This window comes from Pieris brassicae, chromosome 9 (genome assembly GCF_905147105.1).
Source record: "Pieris brassicae chromosome 9, ilPieBrab1.1, whole genome shotgun sequence".
NCBI lineage: Eukaryota > Metazoa > Arthropoda > Insecta > Lepidoptera > Pieridae > Pieris > Pieris brassicae.
Window position 1 is genome coordinate 8,153,302 of NC_059673.1, and position 12,592 is coordinate 8,165,893.

Sequence of the window (12,592 nt, forward strand, 5' to 3'; positions counted from 1 at the left end):
AAAGGAAGGCTATGAAGAAAAAAGTGAATAGTTTGTTTTATTTTTAATTGAAATAAGCGTGATTATAAGCAATTTATGTTATTAAAGCTAATATGTAAAGTGCTTTTATTATTTTTAATCAAGACTAATTGTTACTTATTTGTAATGACTAGATTTAATGTAAAAATGAGTCTTGATAAAATAAATATCTGTATGATTAAGCAGTCACTGGAAAGCCACACAGTATCACACCTATAATCTTAAAGATTACTATTCAGAATATCAGGACTAGAAACACTTTTTTAGCTTAAAAATATTTAACACTTTCTTATATTAAGCCATTTTAGAAAAATTAGGCATTTGAATTGTGAAAAATTTAAATAGACGCCTCAGTAGTATAACACTTGAATATCTAAATTTGATTAATACAGCTATCGCTCACTGTAATACTTCATTTAGATGTGTATTATTTCTAAGGTTTAAAAACTTAATGCAAAGTTGTATGGGATCTATGCAACTCGTTACTAGATCCTCTAGCATGAGCCATAATATTTTCAATTCTATTAGTGGTTTCACGGACCATAGAGAAATCAGAAAGATCTGGCAAATCGAGAACAATGTGAGCAGAGAGACGTTTGTACACAGAATTTGTATCTTTTTTATTTCTTCTAGCCTCTTCATATTTTAGCTGTTGTTTTAAAAATATTGCTTGTTTTATCATTTCCTGGATGTTTTGAAAGCTTGTAGCAGCTGCATCCATTGATTTGACAGCACTGCAAAATTTAAAGTTGTATTTAGGCATACTATGTTCTTTGTTTTAATAGATTTTTTTTAAATGCCATATTGCAATTTTATAATATTTAAAATGCATTGTTATAGTTACTTATTATAAAAGAACATGTTAATTAATAATAAATAATAATATAGCAGTGAAATTAGTTTGTATGTAGGTATTTAAATTAAGAAGTGGCACAAATAATTATCCTCCACCAAATTTGGTCCTGCATTTATTTTACAATGGTGTATAATTTTGAAGAATTTTTAGTTCTTAACTAGACCACTCCATCTCGTAAACATTCACAAGATCTTTTGCCTCAGTGTTGTGTTTATATGTTACCTCAGAGCATACTCGACATCATAGCACCGTCCTTGTAGGTCATGCTGCAGCTTTGTGACGTCCACCCGCCGTTCCACCATTGGTGGCAAAGCTTTTCTAACATGTTCTTGTAATCGATATAAAGCTAACGAAGGTTCATTGGCGACAATGTGCATATTCTCAGAAATCCGTTCAGCAGCTGAAATACACAATTTTATGATTGTAATTTTTTACTCTGTAACTTTTTACAACATTAAAACTTATGAATACCTTTCTTGGATTTTGATTCTAAATCAGCATCTCCTTGATATACAAAGGCCATGATCATACAAAACAATATTTGCCTGAGATCTATAGAAATTCTAATTCTAAATAGTTAATAAAAAACACTGGGAAACATTTGATAGGTGTCACCTTCACGCATGCGCAAGCCTACCAAAGAAATTTGACAACCGACATTACAAAATTTCGACAGCCATCCGATCCATTAATTAAGTTAATCTTACAATACATAGTGATGCTATACTCTTTGAATTGAATTTTAGAATAATTATGATTGCTTGCAATACAGAAGTACTTTCAAGTTTCAAACTTTGCCACTGTGTATATTTTTTACAGCATAGTTTCATTTTAACTTAGTTTAGAGTTTAGACGACCTTTGACCAGCAACCGTAGGCCAGTAATTTCCAATAACTTTCTTCTTAACTTTTCTGAATCTTCTAGAATATATAATCTAAATAAATTTATATACATAATTTCATATAAACAACTTAAGTGAGTAAATTTGTTATGATAACTGATTCGTTTTCTTATCAGAACATATTAATATCAATCTTTTTGTTTAGAGTCCCTTCGAATGTATTATCCTAAAACCATATCTTATCGTACAAAGCATTGCACTTGACATGTAAAATCCGCTTTGATTATTATTTAATTAAAATCAGTGCTATCAATTCACCCATATGTATCATATAAAACGTACTATTTAAAATTTTATAATTTGGTTTAATATTTTTTAAGGGGTTTTTACTAACAGGTATTTATTATTAACTAACCAGTGAAGCTTTTTTTAAGTAAATATGGTGAGTTTTAAAAGTATTTAAGTATTACAATAATAGTTTATTCTTATTCATATATATGTAAGGATATTATATTACCTACCCTCATAAAGACATCTTTATTAATTATACAATGTTATTTTCTATGTCTCTAAATCATTCAATTATTAATTAATTTACAATTTTCCTTTTTTTTTGTTGTTTTTTACAGTCTCCAGAAAGTAAAAGCTTAATAAGAACTATTTTAAACCCAATGCTACCATTTCAAATGTTGCTGCGTTTGTACTCACTATGTGTGCTGATGGTAGACATATTTTTTGTCTACATAAATACTATCATCTCTATTATTGAATCAGTGTATGAATTCTTTGTACCACCACCTATGAAATCTTTGAAAAATGAAACAGCTTTGGTAAGTCCAGAATCGTTTGAGTGATAGACTGAAAAGAAAATTAATCATGCTTCTCATATCAAATGTGGTGTTCACCAAGAAACTTACAACTAATGTAAACAATTAAAACAATTAATCAATAATATAATATAATCTTAAAATGTTTCTGTATCAGATCAGATCTAACTGTTATTGTAACCAAAACTATTATTTCAGATTATTGGTGCAGGTAGAGGTATTGGCCAGTCTCTTGCCATACAACTGTCCGACTTAGGAGCTACAGTTATTTGTGTAGATATCAATGAATCAAATAATGAAAGGACTATAGAATATATAAAAGAGATGGGGTACGATGATGTCCATGGCTACTGTTGTGATATTACCAAGAAGAGTAATATTTTGGCTCTAACCAAGTTTATTGAGAAAGACATTGGATTTGTTACTATGCTATTCCACTGTTGTGGAGTACCCAGTCCTAGGTCCTTGATATCTCTCCTACCGCAGGATATACAAGTTACTATGGATTTGACTTTGAACTCGTATATTTGGGTATGCAACTTTATCTTGTACAGTTCCAAATTTCAAAACAGATTTTGGTAGAGGGTTCTCCATGTGTAAAGTTTAATTTAAAGTAGTACAGTTTTTTCAAAATAGTATGAAGGTAGGACTAAAACCTAATAATTTATCATTTATAATATAATTCTTTTCTAATTTTAAAATAGTTGTGTAACTTATACATTGTAATAATTTTTTTACAGCTGATAGATCAGTTAATGCCTCAAATGAAAGTGAAAAATCATGGCCATATAATTGCTCTAACATCGGTGGCTGGGTTAAGTTATAACAAGGACTTAATGCCATTGAGTGTTGCACAGTTTGCAGTTCAGGGTCTTGCTAAGTCCTTGATGGAAGATTTCAGAGTGAATAGGCTTGATGGAGTTCATATAACACTATCCCACATTTACCCATTCATAGTGAAAGAGAACTCAGATATGGAAGCTAAGTATGTAGAATTTAATTAGTCTTTTTTTAATTTTTAATTTCAAATTGAATTATCAATTAGAAAGCATAATGTCTGTATATTGTATAGAACTGATATTTTGTTAAAAGTTACTGTTAAAGTTTATCCTACATCATGATCATGACTCCACTGTCCTGGTTGGTCTGATTTTGTACCCATTTAGTAGACAAAAACATCAAAACACTGCATAATATATTATTGTCCACTGATTTAATCATTTGACTTTGGCATCCTGTAAATACCAATTTCATTGAAATAGGTCGTACGGTTTACGTATTTTCAAAGAAAAACCTAAATAATTAGAAGATAATAATAATAATATACTTAGCCTTTTATTCAGATCAACTTAGGTACACACATAAACATAGATCATTATATTAAACTAGATAGTAGAAATTGAAAAAAAAAACTATTCTAATATTTGGATCTTGCTTGACTTCTGCAGATCTGTTTGCCAGTCTGCAAAGGCCTCCTCCAACCTTTTCCATTCATATCTTTCTTGGGCCACTCTGTTCCACATCACTCCTGCCTCTTGTCTGATGTCGTCTACCCATCTTTTTGTGGTCTTCCTCTACTCGTTTCACAATTTTACTCCATGTGTCTTTTCCTCCTAACATGTGTCCAGCCCATCGCCATTTAAGTCTTCTTATTTTGGAGGTAATGTCTATAGCCACGTTCGCACGCAGCACGCAAAACATCAGGACAGTTTAATACCGTCCATCGTTTCACAACTGAGGGTTCCTTAAGGCAATTTTTGCTGCGCACCACCACTATGTGTAATCATCTGCCCACAGCTGTCGAACCAATTCGAGTTAAAGAAAAAAATGTACCATTTCATAAAAGGCCGGCAACGTACTTGCGAGCCTCATGGCAATGTGTCCCTGGGCGACGGTATCACTTAACATGAAGTGAGCATCCTGCCCGTAAAAATATACACCTTGAACCTGGGCCAGCTTGTGGTTGTTAAATATCTATAGTTTATTATCTATTTAAGGCTTAAGTACGACTTCCTATAGAATACTGCTCCCATCTCTGGGCTGTTACTCCCAAATACCAGCTCTTCCATTTGACGAAATTCAGCAAGCCCTTCGCTTGTCGAATTGTCAATCTCCAATTTATTACTGATCGCCGTGATCCTCTCCCTCTGGGCAGACATTGCATCTCTTTGCGTTTTCTATAAAGTGTACTATGGCGAGTGTTCAGAAGAATTGTATGGGTTGATCTCTCCTACCTCGTTTTAACACCGTACGAGCCGTATCAATTCAATAGTTGATCAACATCACCTTGATGACTGGAAGTCTTCCACAGTCCGTTTCACAAGGCATTTTCTTTGGCGAACTAGCGAACTGTGGAATCAACTCCCGGTGGGGGTCTTCCCCGAGAGATACGAGACCTCCATCTATTAAAACTTATAGTGTACGCTGCCGCAAAGGCCGGCAACGCACCCACTAAAAATGGGTACCGTATGCGCGTTTGCCCCCCTATTATATATATTTTTTCTAAGTCTATGCCGAAAAAGAACCGTTGTAGCATTCCAATTGCAACTGCCTAAATTTATATAATAATATATTGTATAAACATGACATGGCAATAAGAAATATATTAGTTCATTTAACCGCCTTTAACGGCCGCCTTAACCTCTTTTGCACAGACTATTTTCTTTTAAATTATTGACATGAAATGAATTATAAAAAAAGTATTTTCAGAATTCCAAGTTACTTTGGGACTATAACGCCAGAGCGAGCGGCTAAAGCTGTACTAGACAGTGTTCGTCGCAACTACGCTGAAGCCTCAGTACCCAAGCACATGCTATTTTTGGGCAATGTCCTACGTGTATTGCCTCGTAAGGCCACTATGATGATACGAGATTTGTTGGATACAGGAGTTGATTTCGCCTAAATGCTTATAGATAGTAAGATAATAAGACTAAGCCATAAACACAGCAGATAGAATAATTTTTATCTTGCTTTATTATTTTGCCTCAATGTGTAAAATTAAATTTTCTAATAAGCATCTTTAGAATCAATTATTTTATGTGATATTTTTCTTAAAATTTACAAAAAAAATCAATATCGCTTTTTAATTATGTAGAAGTATTACGATTGACTTGATAACGATAATTTTCCCAATTGTTGCGAAGGTTATCAAAATTATCATATTACTGAAAAGATTTATACTATCTAAGCAAGTAATAATTTAACACAAAAATTTATTGTTTGTTTTATTAAATGTAAAACAAATAAATAATTTATTTCTGTATGATGCATCATTGATCTCTTTAAAAAAATTTGTTAACAAAGTTATAAATCATTTACATTTAATTCTAAACAAAATAATTTTATGTCAATGAACCAAGGTTTATGTGTCAATAGTTTCCCATTTATTATTGTTTCATGAAGTTCCTAAAAATTTAAATTGTTATGAAAAAAATGTTTGTTGCTTTTATTTTTATGAAAGTTTCAATACAAATAAAGTGCAATGCTAATAATTATTTTATAAGTAAATATATGTATTTTGTACGGTTTTAAATCAAGTCAAAAATATATGTGTGTAGTGTTAGATTTTAATAAAGGTTAATTTTTGTTAAGCTATAATTTTTCTTTACAATTCAAATATCATAAAATAATTGCAAGCTGGATGATTAGGTTTAAGTTGCTTAATTGTCTGTAGTGTTCAACAGATTATGATTTGGTGATGATTGTCTCTGGGAATATAAGAAAGTATGCACAAACATGTCTAAGGAAGATAAAAACTCTTATTTAATGTGCGTGTTTATTTTAATATTAAAATGTATTATCAAAGGTGTAGACATATAACATAAATAAAAATAAATTGACTTAATAATATATTTGTTAAAATGAATAGTGACTAACAATTTAATTTGCAACAGCTGTTTTAGCTTTATTTTGAATCGGCAGAAACAGTTTAAACTCTGCTGGAAGTTCATCTTCAGAATAAAGTCTATCAGAAAAGTAAACTCTTCGAATCCTACAATTGGCATGTATTTGTACCCTCAAGGTTTCAACATAATTTGTTCCATACGCTCGTCTGGTGAAATCAGCTAAATTAAATTGTATTTGATTCCAGCCTTCATCTAACCTCATTGGCATTGTGCAAATGAATGGCTTGACCCGAGTTGTAGACTGGTAGTTACTAGCACGGAACCTCCTTCTTACATTTTTATCATCAAGTACCTGTTGATAAATTTTTCTTGAAATTTATGAAGCTAAGAAGTTTAGTGTTTTATTGTAGAATTTAAATATTTTGTATACCTGCACTTCGAAGGTGAAATACTTCTTTAAGTTTTTGATTATCATAACCAAAAAAGGAAGCTTGATGCCAAGGGTTTTCTTTGGATCAGCTGGGCAAGTAATATACGTCGTTGACACATTGGTACCAACAATTTCCAACACTAAGCTTTGTATATCATTGTCAGTAATCCTCTTTATGTGCCCATTTCGAACTTTTTTATCCCAAATTTGCAAAGGCTTACTGCCTATACTGTAAAGAATTGAAAGAAAACCAGACTGAAACGTATTCTTGAACATTGCGAAGGCACTGTGGTCACGATATCTTATCCATGTATTTCTTAATTGCTAACAACTATTGTTTAATCAATAAATTGCAAGTTTTCGCGGCTCTAATAAAATGACAATGTGACAACAAACACGAAAATTTTGAAACTCCGCCATTGGCCGGCTTGTATTCTAGGAAGTTGCCATAGCAACGATAAAGACTATATTCCATTTAACGCATTATTTATTATGTAAATCAATATCTTAATTTTCCTCCTTTTTTGCAAATTAGTAATTTTTATAAATTATTACCGTTATGAAAATAAAGAATTTGACTACAACTAATTAGACATACTCTTTACTAAAATACAGAGAGCAGCTTTGTCTATGTCCAAAAATATCCATTGTCTAGAGTTGAATAGATTTATGATTGAACATCAGACAGTGATAATGACAATTTATGTCAAATATTTGACAGTTGAACGAAAATCAGACGATGCGTTGCACACTGCTGAAAAGTAAAATTTTTTGAGTTTCATTAAAATTATTTAGTTATAGCTGTAAATATTTAGTATTTATAATTTATAAGTACTACAACATGAACTAATACTTTTTCTAGTGAAATTCAATATAATGTGCTTTTATTTGTTATTTTTTGTTTAATGTGATACATTGAAAATGACTGAAAACTCATCATCGAAGAGGTAAGTGTAATATGTATTTTGTTTGGTATGATCTATCAATGCAACTTACTACTCGCTCTGAATTTCTTAAGTTAGTCATTCGCAGCATAAGCTTACGCTTACCGTCTTTTGTTAATCTATTATATATCTCGGAGATTAGTTTTAATGTAAAAAAACCTTGTATAAAATTGTTACTAAACAAAATTCTCAAAAATTAGAAAAATATATGATAAAATTGGACACACAAAAAATATGTTTAAAAAAAATGACAGTAATTATTTGTCACAATTGTCATAAAGCTATAAAAATTATATAACCTATGGTAGGACCCAATAATAAATATTTAATATATTAAAAAACAATATGCACTTAAATTGTTTAGGGATATAATTATATATTATATTACAATTTAAAGACAAAAGGTTAGAATTTACAACTACCCACAATAAATTTTATCCATAAAAAATAAGAAGTAATTTTTTTCATAAATCCGTCCAATATGTTTCTGAACTGGTTTTATATGCATATAATACATATACATAAATAATGAATCAATAGCCAGACAATATATGAAACCAAAACAACATTATTGTTGACGAGTTCTTAAACAACATAACATAATTTATATTGTTGTGTTAGTCCAAGGTTGGTATGGTATGGTTTCATAAACTTTTTATAGCCTTGATATTTGATGGTGTAATCTATAGCAATTATTAATGTTAAAACATTTGTTTGACTATCCTAATTACTAATGTATATACTACCTTATTGCCCTTAAAGTCTTAAGAACTAAAAAAATCTTGACTGTAGTAGAGACCTGTAATAAAGTGATGAGTTAAGTAATTTCAAAAGTATGTAGAGTGTATATCAATACATTTCTTTTTCATATACATAGTACCATTATGTTAATGTTTATATAGTTTAATTACTTTTATGATGTCATAAGACTGTGCATAAAGATTTCCTGTTACTTCTTGATATTAATTAACCAAAATAAAAAAAAGGAACTAGGAGTAAAACAAAAGCAAAGCTGCAGGCGCTTTAATCACAGAACAATTGTTGGTTCCTATGAAAATTCATGTTACGCTACAATGGATAAATATTCTTTTTTTAATAAAATAAAATCTTCATTGTTTTGCTCTCTCCATACTTTAATGAAGCAATGTGCTCGCGTGATTCAAGCTTCTATATAGTATTTTCATAAATAATCATTTGGGTTAGGCTTAATTAGGTTCATCATGGGTTTTCCCTAGTAAGTATATATTTACGATTTTCCTTTTTCAAATATTTAATCTTGGCGGTGTGATTCGTTTTGTGTTGAGGATGTAGTGGATTTTGAAATGTATAAGAAAATACTGATTTATCTTATTATAATATATCAATATGAACCGACTTAATAAATAGGCCAATAAAAGATGTTAAGGTACGTGTCCTGTTGACACGGGCTGTTTATGGTGGGCTATTGTTTATTTTCTATGGCGAGCAACGACGCTGATCGCAGCCTACTTGTCACCTATTGTTCTAAATCAACTCGTTATACCACTGACCTGGCGAGGAGCGATTGATAGTCGTTATTGTCGAAAGTTTTTGATGAGATATACAGTTTTTTCAAAATATTTTAGCCAACAAAATCTAAACGCCGCTTATGAAGATGTATATATATATCTTTCATGCTGCTATTGCATAGTGATTACTTCAAAAAAATAGTAAATCCGCGTGGAACTATCGAAAAGTGGACTAGTATTTATGCGGATTCTAGGTCGTCGATCTAAGACGACCTGTCTGTTTAGCCAGCTTTAAATAAACGCTGTAAATGTTATGTGGGTGGCAGCTACCTACATATTTTGTAGCTTTTAATAGGGCTTTAAAGCACAGAAAACGCTGAATTGTTGTTTATTTAGTTTAATCTAACTTATGGTCTCGACAGTAAGAGCCAGCTTCAAATCAATGATACTAATTAAGACTTAATTATTGCTTAAAACTGAAATGTGTTTATTATTTTCTTACTTCTACATCAAGTATGAAATTAAAATTGAAAAGGTTCTACCGAAGCTTGAGTACAGTTGCTATAAAGTTCATTGACCGGGTTCACTGCAAAATACTGCGAGCGGAAACACATACGTCAAATTCTAGGGCATTTTCCCGACATTGCTTTTCTATGAAGCATTCGACCGCTAAAAAATGTTAAAGTTGTAAAGTTTTGCTTTTATTTAAAAAAAATGTTCGCAAGTGTTATGCAATACCAAAATTAAATTAAAAATTGAATTAAATGTCTGTAGGCTGTCCTTCCCATTAGTTGTTGTTTATATTGTTGTTGGTTATATTTTTCCTGGAAAATTAGCAATTTTTTTTATCAGGTAATTCCTTTTAGTTGCCCTCGGAAGCCATTGTCGTATATTCCTTTTCTAAAGTGGGTTAATCCCGGAGCTAACACGTCTTCCTACGTTACACTAGTAAAAAGGTCAGCGTGGCTGATCGTTTATTATTAGATCTACGCATTGGTAGACATTTTTGTTAACTAGAAATTCTTTGAATATGAATATACTATATTCATATTTTAAAAAGTATACCGTTTTTAAGCGCTGGCTCCTTCAGACGTCATTGTAGATTTTATGAAAACGCTGCTCTAGTTTATTAATGTACTCATCACCTCATCTTGCAGTTTTAACTTTACATTTTCAGGCACCAGGATTCGACCCTTACTGGTGTTTTGGTGGTTTCTTACGCTCAAGTTTATTTATAATTATTGAGTAATTTAAAAAAAAACCTACGTTAGGTAGTTGTTGTTGTTGTAGGCGATGTTTTATTTTATTTTATTTATTCTCAATGGTTTTTATGAGTGATGTGGTTTATAAGCTAAACAAAAGGGTGGAGATACAAGAAAGAAGTGGCTATTTGATACCTTCTTCGTTCCTGGCATCTTTGTAATTTGTCACATAGACGAATGTTCTTAATATAAAATTTGATATGATACAAGTGTTCCTAATTGTTGTAAATTATACAGAGTAAGCCTTCCATGATTTATGGACTAACACGTACAAATTAATTTGAATCAGAAATTAAGATTAGTATAGAGGTAAACAAATAAATTCTACAGTTATAATTAGTTTCCAATAAAATATTTTTTATGAATTCACCATGAACTTAAAAATTTTAGTTTCGTATTTCGCTGTTGGGGCAGAGGTTTGGACAAAACATTTTTTAAACATGCATTCCTATCCTTGTTTTGCATCTTAAGAAATGTTTTGAATCCTTGTAACATTAATTTTGTAGTTTACATTGCTATATTAGTACTTGTCTTATACCTGTATAAGATTAACAATTCGTATCGAATCGATATTTTCCTTGTCCAACAGATATTTCAATAATCTATAGATGTATTGTGTCAAACTCAGGTTGTACATTCCATACAGTACCGTTTGATTATTTTTATATTAACACTTGCGTACAGTGAAGGTAATTTCAATACATTACTACGACGCATGTGGCACAGAAGAGAAAGACAAGTAAAAGAAAAGTATGCGGTCCGACGCTATGACCCATGATAATACCCCAGGCCAATGATAAATATATTTTTTTAATTTTGACGTTCATAAGTTATCAATGTGAATTATATCAATAAGTTTTGATTTGTTTCTTAGTCTTTGTGACAAGGATGAATTGTGCAATAGCTATTTTGTACAAGACTTTAAATCTGCAAAATTAATAATGTTTTAAAATATTATTGAAATATGAATGTTCAGGTATTGCTATGCTAAACTAATAGTAGTAATAAATACAAAAGTTTACAGTTTACAACGGAAATTGGCCATTGGGTCATAGATGAAGTGGTTATAAGGCCTACAGTGTTTTGGCAGGGGAACGTTGTTCCCCAATTTCGTATGAGTAAAAAAAGGTACATCTTTTGAGAATGTATTATTATTGTTTGATATTGGGTCGTGTCTCAATTTCGTCTATGGGACGCTTTATGAAAAAGGTTTCAAAGTTTAGTCCTTGGATATTTAGTCAGTTATTAATAAGCGTTAGTTGCGGGCCGTTCGTGTCGTGGTTATTACAGTGAGTGTTTTTTCTTTGTAAATATAAGGACGACAGTGTTGAGTAGCGTATCGTGCTTTGCGTGTGTCCCTTCGGTTTAAAGAGTGGATAAATAAAGTTGAGAATGCAAGTCTATGGATACGGACGGTAAATTAATATTCTGGAAGAGCGGGCTGTGGGAGGGGGGTCTCCCCACTCTCAGATGTGACACCTGTAAGAGACGAAACGTGGATAAAATGAATGCCAAAACGTTAGAAAGACCGAGGTGAGTTTTACTTTTAGAAGCAAAATTCAAAATTGTATGGGATAGTCTTTTTTAAATAAAGACTATTATCGCATATTCTTAAATCAATCAAAGCTTTTTCTTCTTCTGTTTTCGATTTAAGTTTTAGTATTGTTACAGTTATTTTGAGTTGTTAATGCAAACGTGTCTAAAAAGAAAGTCTTGGAAGTTAAATTAGGTTACAAGGATTTACAGTTTTAAATTAATACATATTCATGCCGTAGGGCCGGCTATTTTAGTTTTCTCTAGAAATGAATGGTACTCCAATTGTTTTATTGGACACTTAAAATCGATGAATTTGTACATTTTGATGAGGAACACAAATTAATAATTTAACATTTAATACAATTAGCACAAACTTGTTTAATTAATATTTATTGAATAGGTCAACCGGCTCCGTAGATGTGCCCGAAAGGCAAATTTATACATACGCTGTACTCGAGTTTTAGGTAATCTTTCCACCAGCTTTTAATCCAATTAAATTTGTATAAAAAAAGTTCCATCTGCATTTGATTGGAAAAATACGAGCGA

General features: G+C 31.3%; 4 protein-coding genes across 7 annotated transcripts in view; 2 read left to right on the forward strand and 2 right to left on the reverse strand.

Moving 5' to 3' along the window:
• Positions 1 to 287: 287 nt before the first annotated feature.
• Positions 288 to 1,519, reverse strand: LOC123714262 (BLOC-1-related complex subunit 8 homolog). The gene is made up of 3 exons (XM_045668469.1): positions 1,346 to 1,519; positions 1,097 to 1,274; positions 288 to 752 (listed from the first exon to the last, which is right to left on the reverse strand). Exons 1-3 carry the CDS (start codon positions 1,401 to 1,403, stop codon positions 467 to 469), a joined length of 522 nt encoding a protein of 173 aa, XP_045524425.1. The 5' UTR covers positions 1,404 to 1,519; the 3' UTR covers positions 288 to 466.
• Positions 1,520 to 1,617: 98 nt separating this feature from the next.
• LOC123714261 (17-beta-hydroxysteroid dehydrogenase 13-like) lies at positions 1,618 to 5,913 on the forward strand. 3 transcript variants are annotated; one of them, XM_045668467.1, is made up of 5 exons: positions 1,618 to 1,849; positions 2,345 to 2,545; positions 2,741 to 3,073; positions 3,283 to 3,527; positions 5,252 to 5,913. In XM_045668467.1, exons 2-5 carry the CDS (start codon positions 2,387 to 2,389, stop codon positions 5,442 to 5,444), a joined length of 930 nt encoding a protein of 309 aa, XP_045524423.1. In that variant the 5' UTR covers positions 1,618 to 1,849; positions 2,345 to 2,386; the 3' UTR covers positions 5,445 to 5,913. The 3 variants fall into 3 exon arrangements, with proteins under 3 accessions (XP_045524423.1, XP_045524424.1, XP_045524421.1); XM_045668468.1 differs by having other exon boundaries at positions 1,626 to 1,750; XM_045668465.1 differs by lacking the exon at positions 1,618 to 1,849 and adding an exon at positions 1,919 to 2,157 and having other exon boundaries at positions 5,252 to 5,912.
• Positions 5,914 to 6,289: 376 nt separating this feature from the next.
• LOC123714011 (cilia- and flagella-associated protein 20) lies at positions 6,290 to 7,238 on the reverse strand. The gene is made up of 2 exons (XM_045668001.1): positions 6,818 to 7,238; positions 6,290 to 6,739 (listed from the first exon to the last, which is right to left on the reverse strand). Exons 1-2 carry the CDS (start codon positions 7,091 to 7,093, stop codon positions 6,422 to 6,424), a joined length of 594 nt encoding a protein of 197 aa, XP_045523957.1. The 5' UTR covers positions 7,094 to 7,238; the 3' UTR covers positions 6,290 to 6,421.
• Positions 7,239 to 7,549: 311 nt separating this feature from the next.
• LOC123714010 (serine/threonine-protein kinase 3) overlaps positions 7,550 to 12,592 on the forward strand; it is a 30,383-nt gene continuing 25,340 nt past the window's right edge. For both annotated transcript variants that reach the window (XM_045667999.1, XM_045668000.1), the window contains exon 1: positions 7,550 to 7,764. In XM_045667999.1, the coding sequence (XP_045523955.1) occupies positions 7,739 to 7,764 (26 nt within the window). In that variant the 5' untranslated portion in view covers positions 7,550 to 7,738. The remainder of the gene's footprint in view (positions 7,765 to 12,592) is intronic.

Bases quoted from the DNA above. Each gene is read 5' to 3' on its own strand.
- LOC123714262 (XM_045668469.1), bottom strand. From the start codon at position 1,403: ATGATCATGGCCTTTGTATATCAAGGAGATGCTGATTTAGAATCAAAA. The intron at 1,275-1,345 runs GTATTCATAAGT...TGTGTATTTCAG, and splicing joins AGAATCAAAATCCAAGAAAG to CTGCTGAACGGATTTCTGAG. The intron at 753-1,096 runs GTAACATATAAA...TAAATTTTGCAG, and splicing joins GATGTCGAGTATGCTCTGAG to TGCTGTCAAATCAATGGATG.
- LOC123714011 (XM_045668001.1), bottom strand. From the start codon at position 7,093: ATGTTCAAGAATACGTTTCAGTCTGGTTTTCTTTCAATTCTTTACAGT. The intron at 6,740-6,817 runs GTATACAAAATA...ATTTATCAACAG, and splicing joins ATTTCACCTTCGAAGTGCAG to GTACTTGATGATAAAAATGT.
- LOC123714261 (XM_045668465.1), top strand. The intron at 2,546-2,740 runs GTAAGTCCAGAA...CTATTATTTCAG, and splicing joins TGAAAAATGAAACAGCTTTG to ATTATTGGTGCAGGTAGAGG. The intron at 3,528-5,251 runs GTATGTAGAATT...AAGTATTTTCAG, and splicing joins AACTCAGATATGGAAGCTAA to AATTCCAAGTTACTTTGGGA.